Here is a 14604-nt window from a genome sequence, read left to right on the forward strand (position 1 = left end):
CAGTCTGTTGGGCATTGCGTATATGACATCAGTATATGAGCTGTGTACAGTATATGAGGTGTATAGCTGTACTCATCCCAGTCGGCTGGGTGTTGTAGTGGGTATAGGAAGTGGATATATGAGGTGGGTATATGAGGTGGGTATATGTGATGGCTAGTCATATTGGTCCCAGTCTCCTGGGTGTTGTGGGGGGTATATGAGGTGGGTATATGAGGTGGGTAGTCGTATTGGTCATAGTCTCCTGGATGCTATGGGGGTATAAGAGGTGGGTGTATGTGATGGCTAGTCATATTGGTCATAGTCTCCTGGATGCTATGGGGGTATAAGAGGTGGGTGTATGTGATGGCTAGTCATATTGGTCATAGTCTCCTGGGTATATGAGGTGGGTATATGTGATGGCTAGTCATATTGGTCATAGTCTCCTGGGTATATGAGGTGGGTATATGTGATGGCTAGTCATATTGGTCATAGTCTCCTGGGTATATGAGGTGGGTATATGTCATGGCTAGTCATATTGGTCCCAGTCTCCTGGGTGTTGTTGTGGGGGGTATATGAGGTGGGTATATGTGCTGGCTAGTCATATTGGTCCCAGTCTCCTGGGTATATGAGGTGGGTATATGTGATGGCTAGTCGTATTGGTCCCAGTCTCCTGGGTGTTGTTGTGGGGGGTATAAGAGGTGGGTATATGTGATGGCTAGTCATATTGGTCATAGTCTCCTGGGTATATGAGGTGGGTATATGTGCTGGCTAGTCGTATTGGTCCCAGTCTCCTGGGTGTTGTTGTGGGGGGTATATGAGGTGGGTATATGAGGTGGGTATATGTGCTGGCTAGTCGTATTGGTCCCAGTCTCCTGGGTGTTGTTGTGGGGGGTATAAGAGGTCGTTGTAGGGCACGTGCAGCCGCAGCACACAGTACCTGCGGTCCAGATCCTCTTCATCTGGATGAGGAGGCTGCGCCTTCTATACACATACACACACATACACACACACGTGTACACACACACACACACACGTGTACACACACACACACACACACACACACACACACACACACACACACACACACACACACACACACACACACACGCATGCTCACACACACACATACACACTCACACACACACACACACAAATCCGCACGCACACACACACCAGAAAAAAACACAAACAGCAAAAGGTAGAGGTAGAAAGAGAGAGAAGAGACACAGACGGAAAAAAATGAGAAAAAGAAGAAAGTCATCTCATGGTTCTCTGAATACTACATACTGCACATTCTCAAAACTCACAGTCAAAAAACAGCAAAAGACTTATTCACTTGACAAATCTCAATTATGTCCCAAACGGCGAATTTGTGCCCAGACCAAAGCCACCCATTACCCTAGCCTGTCATAGGGTGCTGTAGAGCACGAGGAAACATCAGTGTTGTATTTACACATTGTGGTGATGCCATGTTGTCAATTGTCACCGATTAGTTACAATGGTCATATGATGGGATGTCAGATGCACTGTGTTATTAGGCAAAGTAACACTGATTGTGACTCTAGTTGAATCAACACTTACTTTGAACACTGACTGACTGTTATATCTGTGGTTCATTTACTTGCTTTGTTGAATTTGTTTGTTTTTTACTAGTGGTAAAGTCTTTAAATGCTGCTGACACAATGGTTGAGGGAGGAGTTTATTTACTCACAAACTGATGTGGGAGGGTCAGAGGGAGAGGAGGTGGGGTCAGAGGCGGAGTCACCAGGTGGATCAAGGACCTCCATTGCAATTTTCACAGGGGATTCCTTGGGACACTTAACCTTGGGTTGGTTGGGTGAGTAGGAGTTGGGACAGGGGGGGGGGGGGGGAGGGGTTTGTATCGGGAAAAATAGACACACTCACCTAGTCAGGATGCATGCCAAAACCAAGGGAAACTTTTCTAGAACTCTGTATTCACGCAGGAAGCGATCAAGGTGACCAAAGTGAGCAGAGCAAAGGAAGTAATTTGTATTTTCTCTATGGACAGTATGCATATTATTGCAAAATTTGCTAATCTAATTTGCCAGAAAGCAAAGTGAATTGGGCTACAAGAGCGAAAAAAACAAAGTTAATAGTCAGTTAACTTTATGCAAAAGAGCTATGACGCAGTTGACCAAAACAAATATAATGGAATATATACATTTTTAAATATCCCTGGTTAACTAGCCAGAGCCATGCCATGATGAGCCAAATCAAACATTTCAGTATCACTTTAAGTGTGATTAAATCAAACTCATGTCATGTGTCGATGACCTGCTCACTTTTGCCACTTCTGGTCGGAGCGAAAAGTTTGTGATAACATGCATGCATGGCTTCCTGCAGTCCCAGATGTAGACACATATTATACATGCCAAGGCAAACCATTCTCTAAGAAATAAATAAATAATATAACACATAACATAACAAGCATAATATTCCATGCACCTGTGAACATACGCACACGCACGGACGCACACACACCAAGACACATACAAACACACCCATGTCTGTCTACCAATATCATGCAATCAGGCTTGGAACAGAGACGTGGAGAGACATCATGGCTAGAGTTTAGTGGGTCCTGGTTACTGTCAGCTCCTGGTTTCTCCCAAGCACACAAGAGGCCAAAAATGGATAGAACAGAATCACAAGGAGAGGCATCGTGGGGAACAGGATGGGAATTACAAGCAAAGACAGACAGATTGTAGTAATGGTGATACAGTGCCTTATCAGCAACACTGTGGGGTAGAAGGAGAAAGACATTAATATTAGTTGATTGCTACCCGTGGTAGCAACACGTCCACAAAACACAACACACAAACACAAAATACAAAACATTCACGTACAGGTGGGCTTGTACATCAAGGAGCGCTAACAAGTAATAGTGCTAAAGGGGGATGGCTAAAGTGACGAATGTGTTAGTCGATGACGTCAGAGTTGTGTGTGTGTGTGTGTGTGTGTGGTAATGTCATGTCGTCCGTCTCACCTCCTCGTCCGTGTCGTGTGGCGCAGCGGCTTTTCCTTTCTTCTTGTCCTTCTTCCCTTTCTTCTCGTCCTCTTTCTTCTTCTTGTCCTTCTCGGGGAGGATGTCGTCCAGCCAGGCCAGGTCGTGCTGCGAGAACATGAAGTCCAGAAGCTTCCGCACCACCATCAACCCAAGTATCTGACGAAAAGAAAGAAAAGAAGAAACTACTGTAGAAATGCACTCAGAGAGTACAGACCTCTGCCAAGGAACCTGTTTGACAGAACATTTGACTATGTTACAACCTAATTTATTTCAAGTCTGTATGCCTTGTTATTATGGAGTTAGAAACTGGAATGTCGAAATTCGCCCCATCCCGCAATGATGAAGAATCTTGGTAACACTTTATAATAATGTTCCTTAGTAAAGACTCAGTAAATAATTAACTAATGATGAATAAAACAATAACAAATCTTTTTATTACTAACTAAGTTTTATTAATGCTTTATAAAATATCTACAAATGATATATGCAAGATTTTACACACCTTATAACAGAGTATTTTATTCATTTACAAGCAACTTGTAAATGTTTGATAAATATAAAATATTAACATAGCATTTCCTAGTCATTTACAAGCATTTGTTTACATTTCCTAGTCATTTACAAACGTTTGTTAATGTTTTATTCATCAATAGTTAATTATTTTTTAAGTCTTTATAATGCTTTTCTGCATCCATTATTCTAAAGTGTTATCAGAATCTTTTACATTTGGTTCACAACCTTTTCTGAACAAAGCCCCAGTGGCCTCATCGCAAGCCTCCCAATGCCCCCTTGACCTCATCATAAGCCTCCCAAAGCCCCATTGGCCTCATCGCAAGCCTCCCAATGCCCCCTTGACCTCATCATAAGCCTCCCAAAGCCCCATTGGCCTCATCGCAAGCCTCCCAATGCCCCCTTGACCTCATCATAAGCCCCATTGGCCTCATCGCAAGCCTCCCAATGCCCCCTTGACCTCATCATAAGCCTCCCAAAGCCCCATTGGCCTCATCGCAAGCCTCCCAATGCCCCCTTGACCTCATCATAAGCCTCCCAAAGCCCCATTGGCCTCATCGCAAGCCTCCCAATGCCCCCTTGACCTCATCATAAGCCTCCCAAAGCCCCATTGGCCTCATCGCAAGCCTCCCAATGCCCCCTTGACCACATCATAAGCCTCCCAAAGCCCCATTGGCCTCATCGCAAGCCTCCCAATGCCCCCTTGACCACATCATAAGCCTCCCAAAGCCCCATTGGCCTCATCGCAAGCCTCCCAATGCCCCCTTGACCTCTTCATAAGCCTCCCAAAGCCCCATTGGCCTCATCGCAAGCCTCCCAATGCCCCCTTGACCTCATCATAAGCCTCCCAAAGCCCCATTGGCCTCATCGCAAGCCTCCCAATGCCCCCTTGGCCTCATCGCAAGCCTCCCAATGCCCCATTGGCCTCATCGCAAGCCTCCCAATGCCCCCTTGACCTCATCGCAAGCCTCCCAATGCCCCCTTGGCCTCATCACAAGCCTCCCAATGCCCCCTTGGCCTCATCGCAAGCCTCCCAATGCCCCCTTGACCTCATCATAAGCCTGACAACACCACCCGTAGTATTAAAAAATGAAGTCGACTAATGCCCTTCAATGGCAACTAAGCACCGCCCCCTCTCAGCTGTGTCCTTCTCAACACCCCCCTAGAACTCCCCAACGCCCCCTGGGGGGCTGTACCGTCCCCGTTGAGAAAGACTAATTGAATGGGATGTGAGTTTCTGTCGGATGAGCTCCATGGCAGTTGGATCAATCGACCCCCTACGTCCTGTGTCCTGTCACTGGAGTTATTACACAGCTGAATTTGACAGAGCGAAAGGCACGCAAAGTGGTGGACAGACAAACAGGAAGTTAGATGATGGACAGACACATATTGAGCAGGCGCAAATACAAAAAAACACACACACACACACACACACACACACACACACATACACACACACACACACACACACACACACACACACACACATACACACACAATCATGACAGGTTGACAGACAGACACACATACAGACACACATAAACAGACACGTTAGTGCACACAAACTCACACACACGCACAGACACGTGCACATGCGCACACACAAACAGACACACACACACACACACACACACACACACACACACACACACACACACACACACACGCACACACACACCTTTTTTAAACTCCTCCAGCATGGCATCCACACACACACACACACACACAAAGAGGGACAGACAGATAGAGAGACAGAGAGACACACACACACACACACACACACACACACACACACACACACACACACACACACACACACACACACACACACACACACACACACACACACACAGCGCACCATAATGGGGAATACGATGGCCACGACGGTAGACTTCAGTATCCAGAGCACAGACACACACGCGCACACACGCGCACACACACACACACACACACACACACACACACACACACACACACACACACACACACACACACACACAATAACGCACCATGACGGGGAATACGATGGCGGCGACGGTGGACTTGAGTATCCAGAGGACGGCCAGGCAGGTGATCTGCACCAGGGTGAAGAGGTGCACCCTCCGCAAGGGCACGTGGCGCAGGAAGGTGAAGTCCGGCTGGTGCTTAGCCGGCATCAGGTACAGCTTAATACGCTCCCAGAACTGAACCAGGGGAGGATAACACAGAAAAACAACACAGCACATTATTTAAACACATTCACATCAGAAAAAATACTTTTATTTTTTACTTTGTTTTACTTTACATGCTCCACAGAGAAGAACATGACAAGGTAAAACTGCCTTTTCCTCACATGTACCAAAAGTTTGGAATGAACTGGAAAGACTTCTTAAAATCAACATCAACTGGGCACTGCAAGTGGGGTTTTTTTTGTAAGTTAATTCATTTGTTTATTAACTGATGAAATCAGGTATCGCTTGATCCGCTACCAGGACTGTGTTCCGATAAAACATGTCAAACCCATTTACAACAATTATTTATTTTAAATCACAGAGTGAATGAAACAATGAGCATGTGTTCCTTGTTTCATTTGAATGTATATTAGAGAGTAAATGAGAAATACTACAGAAAAGGTCACAATATACACATTATGAGAGCTTCAATTCACACTCACCAATTCTCTCTTTCATTTAATTTTATCCATACCTGAATGCCATTCAGAGATGCCACCCCCATATACAGGAAGACTCCATACAGAACTGGCATTGGAATGTACTGGTGGGCAAAAATAAAAATCATGAATATGACTTCAATGCACAAATATCACACAGACTAACTGTTTAATAGTTCAAACATTTTTTTTACCATCAATCATGCATTTTAAATCACAGGTTCAGGATTTATGGTTTGTCATAAATATGGCATAAATTTAAAGTCTCTTTTAATAAAATGTTTTTGGCGTACCTGAAGTATAGGAGCGAGGAAGATGGAGACTCCAGTCAACACAAACACCAACGTTCCTGTCACTCTCTGCTCTCTGCAGAGACAAAGCAATCCAGCAATATTGTCAATTCCTTTATGTAATGTAATGAGTTGCATTAATGGCATTTTTGAAAAAAATATATACATACCGGTACACATATACTATATATATAGTAGGACAGTATAGGACAGTATGAGAGGCGAGAAGAAGCGAGTAGAGAGAGAGAGATGGAGGGAGGATAACCTGGGTCAGAATCGAACCCGGGTCGCTGGCGTAGTAACCCAGTGCCCTACCGTTAGGACACGGCAGGGCCATTAATGGCATCTATTAATTGTAGGCCTATTTACTGACAAAGCGCCATTGGAAAGGAGCATACAGATATACAGCATACACACGGATACACAGCTTGAGAATATTTTTGTGACTTTATTGTGTCTTTATTGGACAGGACAGTGGGGAGCAGACAGGAAATAAGAGGAAGAGAGAGATGGAGAATTATTGGGATATGACACAGGCCGGATTTGAACCTGGGTCCCAATGGGTATATTCATTAGTGTGCTGTGCAACACTACCACACATCTTGTACGGTATTTAAAGGGATACTGTCCCATTTTTGGAAATTAGCTTATTTTACCCCTCCCCTTGAGTTAAATAATACGGTTTACCGTTCTACAGTACTTTCAACCGTTCTCTGGGTATGGCAGTGTACATTTTACCGCCAAGCTAGCAGTTAACATTGAGTCCTATGAGACCAGCTGGCGGCTAACTGATCTCATAGGACTCAGTAAGCTTATTTCCAAAAATGTGACAGTGTCACTTTAAATAGATAAAACTGACAGACCGACATATTATGTAAAGTGTTGATGACTGGACGCGGCTCTCACCTCACTCCCAGGAACTGCGGCTGTTCTCCCGGCGCGCTGCTCTCGCTCTCCATCTTGAGGGAGTCTATGTGGGCGATGGAGATGACGGTGGCGGCTACGTACCATGGCAACCCCATGAAGGAGCAGGCTGCCATCAGCAGGCCCACCCAGAACAGGTCCAGATGGTACCCACAACCCTTCTGCCTCACCGTGGAGAGAGAGAGAGAGCGAGAGAGAGAGAGAGAGAGAGAGAGAGAGAGAGAGGTGAGACAGAACAACAGGAAGGCAAATAGAGAGCCAGAGCTAAAGCCAAAAATAGGTCCATGTGGTACTACCAGCTCTGAGTCACTAACTGCACATCACACACACACACACACACACACACACACACACACACACACACACACACACACACACACACACACACACACACACACACACACACACACACACACACACACACACACACACACACACACACACAGTCTGAGAGAAAAGAATACAAAGAGGACTCATGAAAAGTAAGAAAACAAAATAAAGGTTCCCGTTAATAACGCTTTTTGATCATGATATTTCAGGCAATTCGCCCTTCAAATCATCCAAGATGTCAAGACTTAAAAGTTTGGAGTTGCCAGGGTGTCATGGCCTTTTCCTTTGTAGTCTGTTCCTTAATCCATCACCCAGAACTTTGAGGTTGTGTACGTTTTTTTTTAAGTCAAAACATTAAAATGCCAAGTCTCTTTACCTTGAGCTTGTTCTCTTTGCGGTTGACAATGACAGCACTGATCTGCTGGTCCATGAAGATGAGGATGGTGACGAGCAGGGCCGGGACGAAGCAGGCGATGTACACCCACCACGGGTTCTTCCCGAAGGGCATCACCAGCCAGCCCCTGTCTGGCCTCGTGGGCTACGGGAAGCAGAGGAGGAGGTTTAGCTGTGGCTTATTTGGGGCTCCACCCAGACCCAGTCTTGTCTTTACTCCCCTTTTTGTTGGGTGTGCATTTTTTATATTTTTATATTTTTGGTTTGTTATCATAGATGACCCTCTGTCCTACTATTATTGCTACCTTCATTCATATGTGTTGTATTTACTCAAACCTATTTTGTATTTACTTTGATCTAGCTATGTTATTGGCAAGCCATGTGTACAATAATAGCAAAAGCATATAGTGTCATTCTAATGGGGGTGCTACGGCACAGCTCACTACTGCACCTGTCCATACTGAACACAGGCTCTCTGCCCATGGCGACCCAGGCGAGGATCCAGGCTCTAGTCCAGCCTGGCTCTAGCCTGGCCGCGCCAAAAACCCCTACAGCAAAGCTGTGCCCCCGGGAGCAAATTCATTTTGCGGCCACTAGGGGCGTCTAGATTTCTAGTCCAGCCTGGCTCATTTCCCAGTCCTAACCCATCTCTCTCTCTATCTCAATAGTTCCCTTGCTGTTCCTTCACTGTACTATCCAACACAGGCTCAAGTTTCCCATAAATATAGTATATACTAAAAAGAATATAATTCTAAAACTAGAAATGCACTCAGAGACCTCCACCAAGGAAGCTTACTTGATAGAACAGTTGTCTATGTTACACCCTATTTTTTCCAAGTCTTTCTGAATTGTTTTTGTGGAGTTAGAAACTGGAATGACAAAATTCGCCATATCCCTCAATGGTGAAGAATCCTGGTCCGGATCCGGATCACCACCCAAATTTAATCACTTGTTCCTTTTGCCATTTCAAACAACTCCACAAATGTTTGTGCCTAACTTTATGAATTATCCTGCTGACAGACAGACAGACAAAACAAACAAACAAACCGATGCAACAGAAAACACAAGCTCCTTAACGGAGGTAAAAAGCTCATGAGAGAACTAAGAGGTACAACAACACTGTTTCATCACAGCATGCAGAATCACATTCAGTCAATCACATACCTTAAACTCGGTGGGAACAATTAGCTTAGGTGTCTTAAGACCCATGAGCATGTCGAGGCCCACGAACGTCATGATGGCCATGAAGATGGCGAAATCACTGATGAGCTTACGCAGCTAGACACACAGTGAGACACACAGCAAGCAGTGAAGAAGGGAAGGGCAAGAAAAGCAACAGGCAGAAGTGACATGAGAGGTTATGAGGATACAGAGAAAATAGCAGTGAAATGAGATGACAAGTAGTGGTTAATGCCAGATGTAAGCAGAAAAAAATCTACAAAGCATGACAGAGAAGAAGAGTCAAGTGCGTAATCAGGAGACGGCAAAGTCTCTGAATCGGCGGCCACTGTCGAGTTTGTGGTGTTCATTCAAGTGGAAAACTAACAAATTACCTACCTACCTACCTACCTACCCAACACCAAGCTCAACTTATTTTTTGCCTCAAACAGATCTAATAATTAATTCTGAGAATCAGATCTCAAAAACAACCTGCTGGGGGGCAGAAAGAACACTGTTCAGAGAGTCCAGTCTTGCGGAAAAGCAACTGTATGCTTCGTGGTGCCGCTACTATATAGCCTCGTTTTTCGTGGTTGGGCAACGCGCGCTGTCGTCGAGAGTGGGTGAGAGAGAGGGCGAGAGAGAGAGAGAGACCTCCCGAGCAGCGTGCATTCCGGGAGGGGAGCGCTGTCGTTGTGTCAGCTTCATGCCATCTCCCCCTTCCTCCAACATTGTCCCTAACCTTAACCCTAACCCTAACCCTAACCTTAACCCTAAATCACTTGTTTGAAATGTTTGATTACCGTCGTTTCCAGTTAGCCTTCACTCACGCTTGATTGTTGACGTCCGTCCGCATTATTCTTCCCCCCAGAACCAAACTACCCCAATTGTCAATTCCCCCTTTCGTCACCCAAACACGAGAAACGAGGCTATTCGTAACGGCTCAACGAGGCTTAAAGTTGATTTTTTTTCTGTTTTTCTCGTAAAGTCTTCACGAATGGCCTGAGATACGGTTGGTTCAGATGGCGTTCTGCATACTGCAACAACTACTGTCTGTGGAAAATAATAAAGAATACCCTTAAATGTATCTAATGTATCCAAGTGTCCATACCAACTGACAACCCAAGTGTAATCCAAGACAAAAGTAACTTACAAGAATTGAGATTTGTTCGTAGGGACAATTTTAAGGACATGAAACTTGGCACATGTAATAACCATGCAAAGAAGATGCAAATAAAAACAGTACGAAACAAGATACACATTCTACACTGCATGCACACTGCACTCAACAGTAGACTCCAGGCAGGGGAAAAAGATGGCCTGGGCAAAGCAGCAAAGGATGTGAGGGAAACAGAGAGAGAGGGTGAGACTGGACCAGCTGGACCCAGCGTACAGCGGAAGAGATAAGGTGGGTCTGACCAGCAGCACATATATGGAAGACAGAACAGAGAATTGCTTAAGGTTAACAATCTCAAGGTCTAAAGGGACTCAACCTAGGAAAGAATAAAAGAAAGCGTTGTATTGGACCAGCGAATTTAGTGAAGAGGACAGAGTGGGAAGGGAACAGGTGTTGGTTTACACAGGAAGAGAGGCGAGAGAGGGGGTGCAGGCCAGGGCTGGGGTCGTGGGATCATGCGTGAAGTGCAGGGGGGCAGTAGGGTGGGTAGGTTGCAGGGGGGCAGTGGGGTGGGTGGGTTGCAGGGGGGCAGTAGGGTGGGTGGGTTGCAGGGGGGCAGTAGGGTGGTTTGCAGGGGGGCAATGGGGTGGGGGGGTTGCAGGGGGGCAGTAGGGTGGGNGGTTGCAGGGGGCAGTGGGGTGGGTGGTTGCAGGGGGGCAGTAGTGTGGGTGGGTTGCAGCGGGGCAGTAGGGTGGGTAGGTTGCAGGGGGGCAGTGGGGTGGGTAGGTTGCAGGTGGGCAGTAGGGTGGGTGGTTGCAGGGGGGCAGTGGGGTGGGTAGGTTGCAGGGGGGCAGTGGGGTGGGTGGGTGGGTTGCAGGGGGGCAGTGGGGTGGGTGGGTTGCAGGGGGGCAGTGGAGTGGATGGTTGCAGGGGGGCAGTGGGGTGGGTAGGCTGCAGGGGTCAGACCTTTATCTCAGTGGGAACATGCAGTTTGGGGGTGTCCAGTGAGAGTAGGAAGTCCAGGCCACAGAACACCAGGATGGAGATGATGATGGCAAAATCTCCAACCAGGGAGCGCACCTACAGTAAAACACCATCACCACCACACACACACCAAGACCAACACAGGTACTGTAGGGCAGGCAGCATGCAGGGACAGGCATTCATATGGCTGACACATTCCAATGATCTTCAGGCTATGGCCTGAAATAGTGACTTACAGTTACAATATACAGCACATGATATTGTTTTGCTCTACACATATGGAAAAGTGTAGTGTCTGGCATAATGTTTAGCAGCTACAAGCCCAGACACACCAAATAAAAGGAAAACTGACATATGTATCAATTATCAACACTAATTATGCAAGTTGCAGTTTCCCTGTCAAAATAGGTGGTATTACAAAGAAAGCAAACATTCATTGCGTGAATGTTTGAATCAACAAGCCTACAAATCACTGCTTTTGTGAACCTTGGCAAGTTCAGGGGGGCCAAAGCTCAGCTCTGGACTGGAGAGATCGGGCCGGCCCTCTTTAAACTCTGGACTTGACTACCGGTAACTCTACTCATAGTAGACTATCTAGCAGTGTAGCATAGTGTCTAACAACTACGTGAAATGCCCAGACGCAGTCCTAAATGACAACTGACACAGTTATCTAGGACTATTTACATACGTATTAATGACAAGGAAGTTCCAGTTCCCTGTCACAAATGACAAATGACAGGGGACATGAGTTCCCTGTCACTAAGGTGGTATTATGGTTGTGTGACTGCATAATCACTCAAGATAATGGAAAAAAGGAGGTGCACACAAGGCTTGTGTGAAAAAGTGTATTGAGGCCGAAAACTGGTTTCTCCAGTTAACCTCAGACTTCTGTTGTTAAATTTCGGCCTCAATACACTTTTTCACACAAGCCTTGTGTGCGCCTCCTTTTTTCCATTACCTTGAGTGATTACTACTTTTTGGGAGTGCACACACCAAGCAATACACGGGCGTTAGGTGCAGGCGCAGACGCCGACCTTTGTTGGTCTTTTGTCATTGTGTGACTGCATAAACCACATTAACAGCAACATGTTTGCCAGGCGTGATACAGCAAGGCTACAGATCACCGCTACTGTGGAGATCGCTCTTCGAGCTCTGGGCCTGGGGGACTGACCATGGTGGGGAAGTATCGGCTGGTCTTGAACTTCTTGAGGGAGATGGTCATGGAGTAGGTGCCGAAGAAGAGGATGAAGGACATGAGGGCCAGGTCCGGCACGTACTTGCAGGCCTTCCCCACAAGATCCCCGCCGTACTTCACACAGTCCTCCTTGCCCAGCTGAGTCCAGTCCAGGCCTGTCATGTTGAACTGCAGTGTCCAGGGTGGTGGAAACAAACATACATATACATCCACACACACACACACACACACACACACACACACACACACACACACACACACACACACACACACACACACACACACACACACACACACACACGTGCACACACACACACACGTGCACACACACACACACACACACACACACACACACACACACACACACACACACACACACACACACACACACACACACACACACACCATGGAAATGAGGCACCAAGACAGCGCAAATGGAAAGAAAAAAGAAGGAAAAACAACTGCCGGACACACAACCTTGTGTAAAAATCAGTAAAGGAGATTGCTTGATAATAATCGGAAGTGGACATCCAAGAGCAATTCAGGGGTGCATTTCTCGAAACCGTAGTTGCTAACTACTTTACCCACTTTGTTGGTTGCAATGCAACTTAATTTCCTTCGGGATTAATAAAAGTACTCTACTCTACTCTACTAATTTCCCATTGCCAACTACCGAAGTTGCTAACTGCTAACAACTACGTTTTCGAGAAATGCACCCCAGGTCCTATTAGGCCATGCCATGAAAAGATTTATCATCTCTCACATGAAGCTGTACATTTACAAAACTCTATTTAAAATAGACTATTCTAATTCACATATTATACACATACGTCACACAGTGACTCTGTTAAAGATCAAATGTTGGGGGGGCGCTGTGGCGCAGCGCGGTAAGCCCCCCACACTTGGGCTTGCATGCCCATGGGGACCCCGGTTCGAGTCCGGACGGGGTCATTTCCCAACCCTGCCCCATCTCTCTCCACACTCACTTCCTGTCGCACCTTCACTGTCCTATCCGAAATAAAGGCCCAAATGACCCAATGGTTATAGGAATGTCATCTCAGTTTCAAGAAATTAGCCAAACCAATCGAGAAAAACTGTAAAATAGACTATTCTAATTCACATATTATACACATACGTCACACAGTGACTCTGTTAAAGATCAAATGAATCATTCATGTCAGCTGCTATTGAGTCATGCATGTGGCTTGGATGCGGGCCACATCCGGCACAGTGGCATGACTACTGCACTCACCAGCTCGGTCATGTTGTCAGGGCCAAGGGGAACTGAATAGTTGTCCGCCACATAGGAATCTGTGACAGGAAATAAGCACAGAAAGAATTAAAGAGGGGGAAGGGAAACAAGAAAGACAGAAAGATAGAAAGAAAGACAGAAAGAAAGAAAGAAAGAAAGAAAGAAAGAAAGAAAGAAAGAAAGAAAGAAAGAAAGAAAGAAAGAAAGAAAGAAAGAAAGAAAGAAAGAAAGAAAGAAAGAAAGAAAGTGGTACGGAGAACAAGAAAGTGTGAATGAAATGAATAAATAATTATATACATTGCTATACTTCTGTTAATCTTTCTTATGGTAGTACACAAACCTTAGTGTATGGTACTATTGTTGGTAGTAAAATCTAAAATTCCTAGACATGACAAATCTGATTATATAACTGTTAGTCCAGTTAGTAGTTAGTAGGATTTAACATGAGCTCAAACTTACTCAGGTCAAACAGGAACCGTTTAGAACGCAGAAGAAACAAAAATACACTCAAGTCACATACAGATGTCAAATGTGTCTTGAATAGAATACAATTGAATAGACTCCACATGATGGATGGGGGACATCTTGGATTTGCTGTGCATCAACTCTTCATCTGTACTGATGGCAGGAGTAAAGAGGCTGAAAGATTTAGCCTCCAACAATTCCCATTAGAGTACAGTAGTGTACAGTAGAGTAGAGAAGAGTAAAGTAAAGTAGAGAAGAGTAGAGTAGTGTACTACAGTAGAGTAAAGTAAAGTAGAGAAGAGTAGAGTGGAGTGCCTTTCTTTGTGTTA

The 14604-nt window shown here is 45.6% G+C and overlaps 1 protein-coding gene across 2 annotated transcripts in view; it reads right to left on the reverse strand.

Moving 5' to 3' along the window:
* Positions 1-271: 271 nt before the first annotated feature.
* slc4a5b (solute carrier family 4 member 5b) overlaps positions 272-14604 on the reverse strand; it is a 96692-nt gene continuing 82359 nt past the window's right edge. Inside the window, exons 16-27 of one of the 2 annotated variants that reach the window (XM_063209981.1) lie at positions 13811-13869; positions 12535-12726; positions 11346-11459; positions 9269-9382; positions 8088-8249; positions 7364-7542; positions 6461-6533; positions 6203-6271; positions 5527-5700; positions 2987-3163; positions 1691-1802; positions 272-960 (exon numbers count right to left, since the gene is read on the reverse strand). In XM_063209981.1, the coding sequence (XP_063066051.1) occupies positions 959-960; positions 1691-1802; positions 2987-3163; positions 5527-5700; positions 6203-6271; positions 6461-6533; positions 7364-7542; positions 8088-8249; positions 9269-9382; positions 11346-11459; positions 12535-12726; positions 13811-13869 (1427 nt within the window). In that variant the 3' untranslated portion in view covers positions 272-958. The remainder of the gene's footprint in view (positions 961-1690; positions 1803-2986; positions 3164-5526; positions 5701-6202; positions 6272-6460; positions 6534-7363; positions 7543-8087; positions 8250-9268; positions 9383-11345; positions 11460-12534; positions 12727-13810; positions 13870-14604) is intronic. The other variant, XM_063209982.1, reaches the window with a different exon arrangement.

This window comes from Engraulis encrasicolus, chromosome 11, assembly GCF_034702125.1.
Source record: "Engraulis encrasicolus isolate BLACKSEA-1 chromosome 11, IST_EnEncr_1.0, whole genome shotgun sequence".
In the NCBI taxonomy this organism is placed as follows: Eukaryota; Metazoa; Chordata; class Actinopteri; order Clupeiformes; family Engraulidae; genus Engraulis; species Engraulis encrasicolus.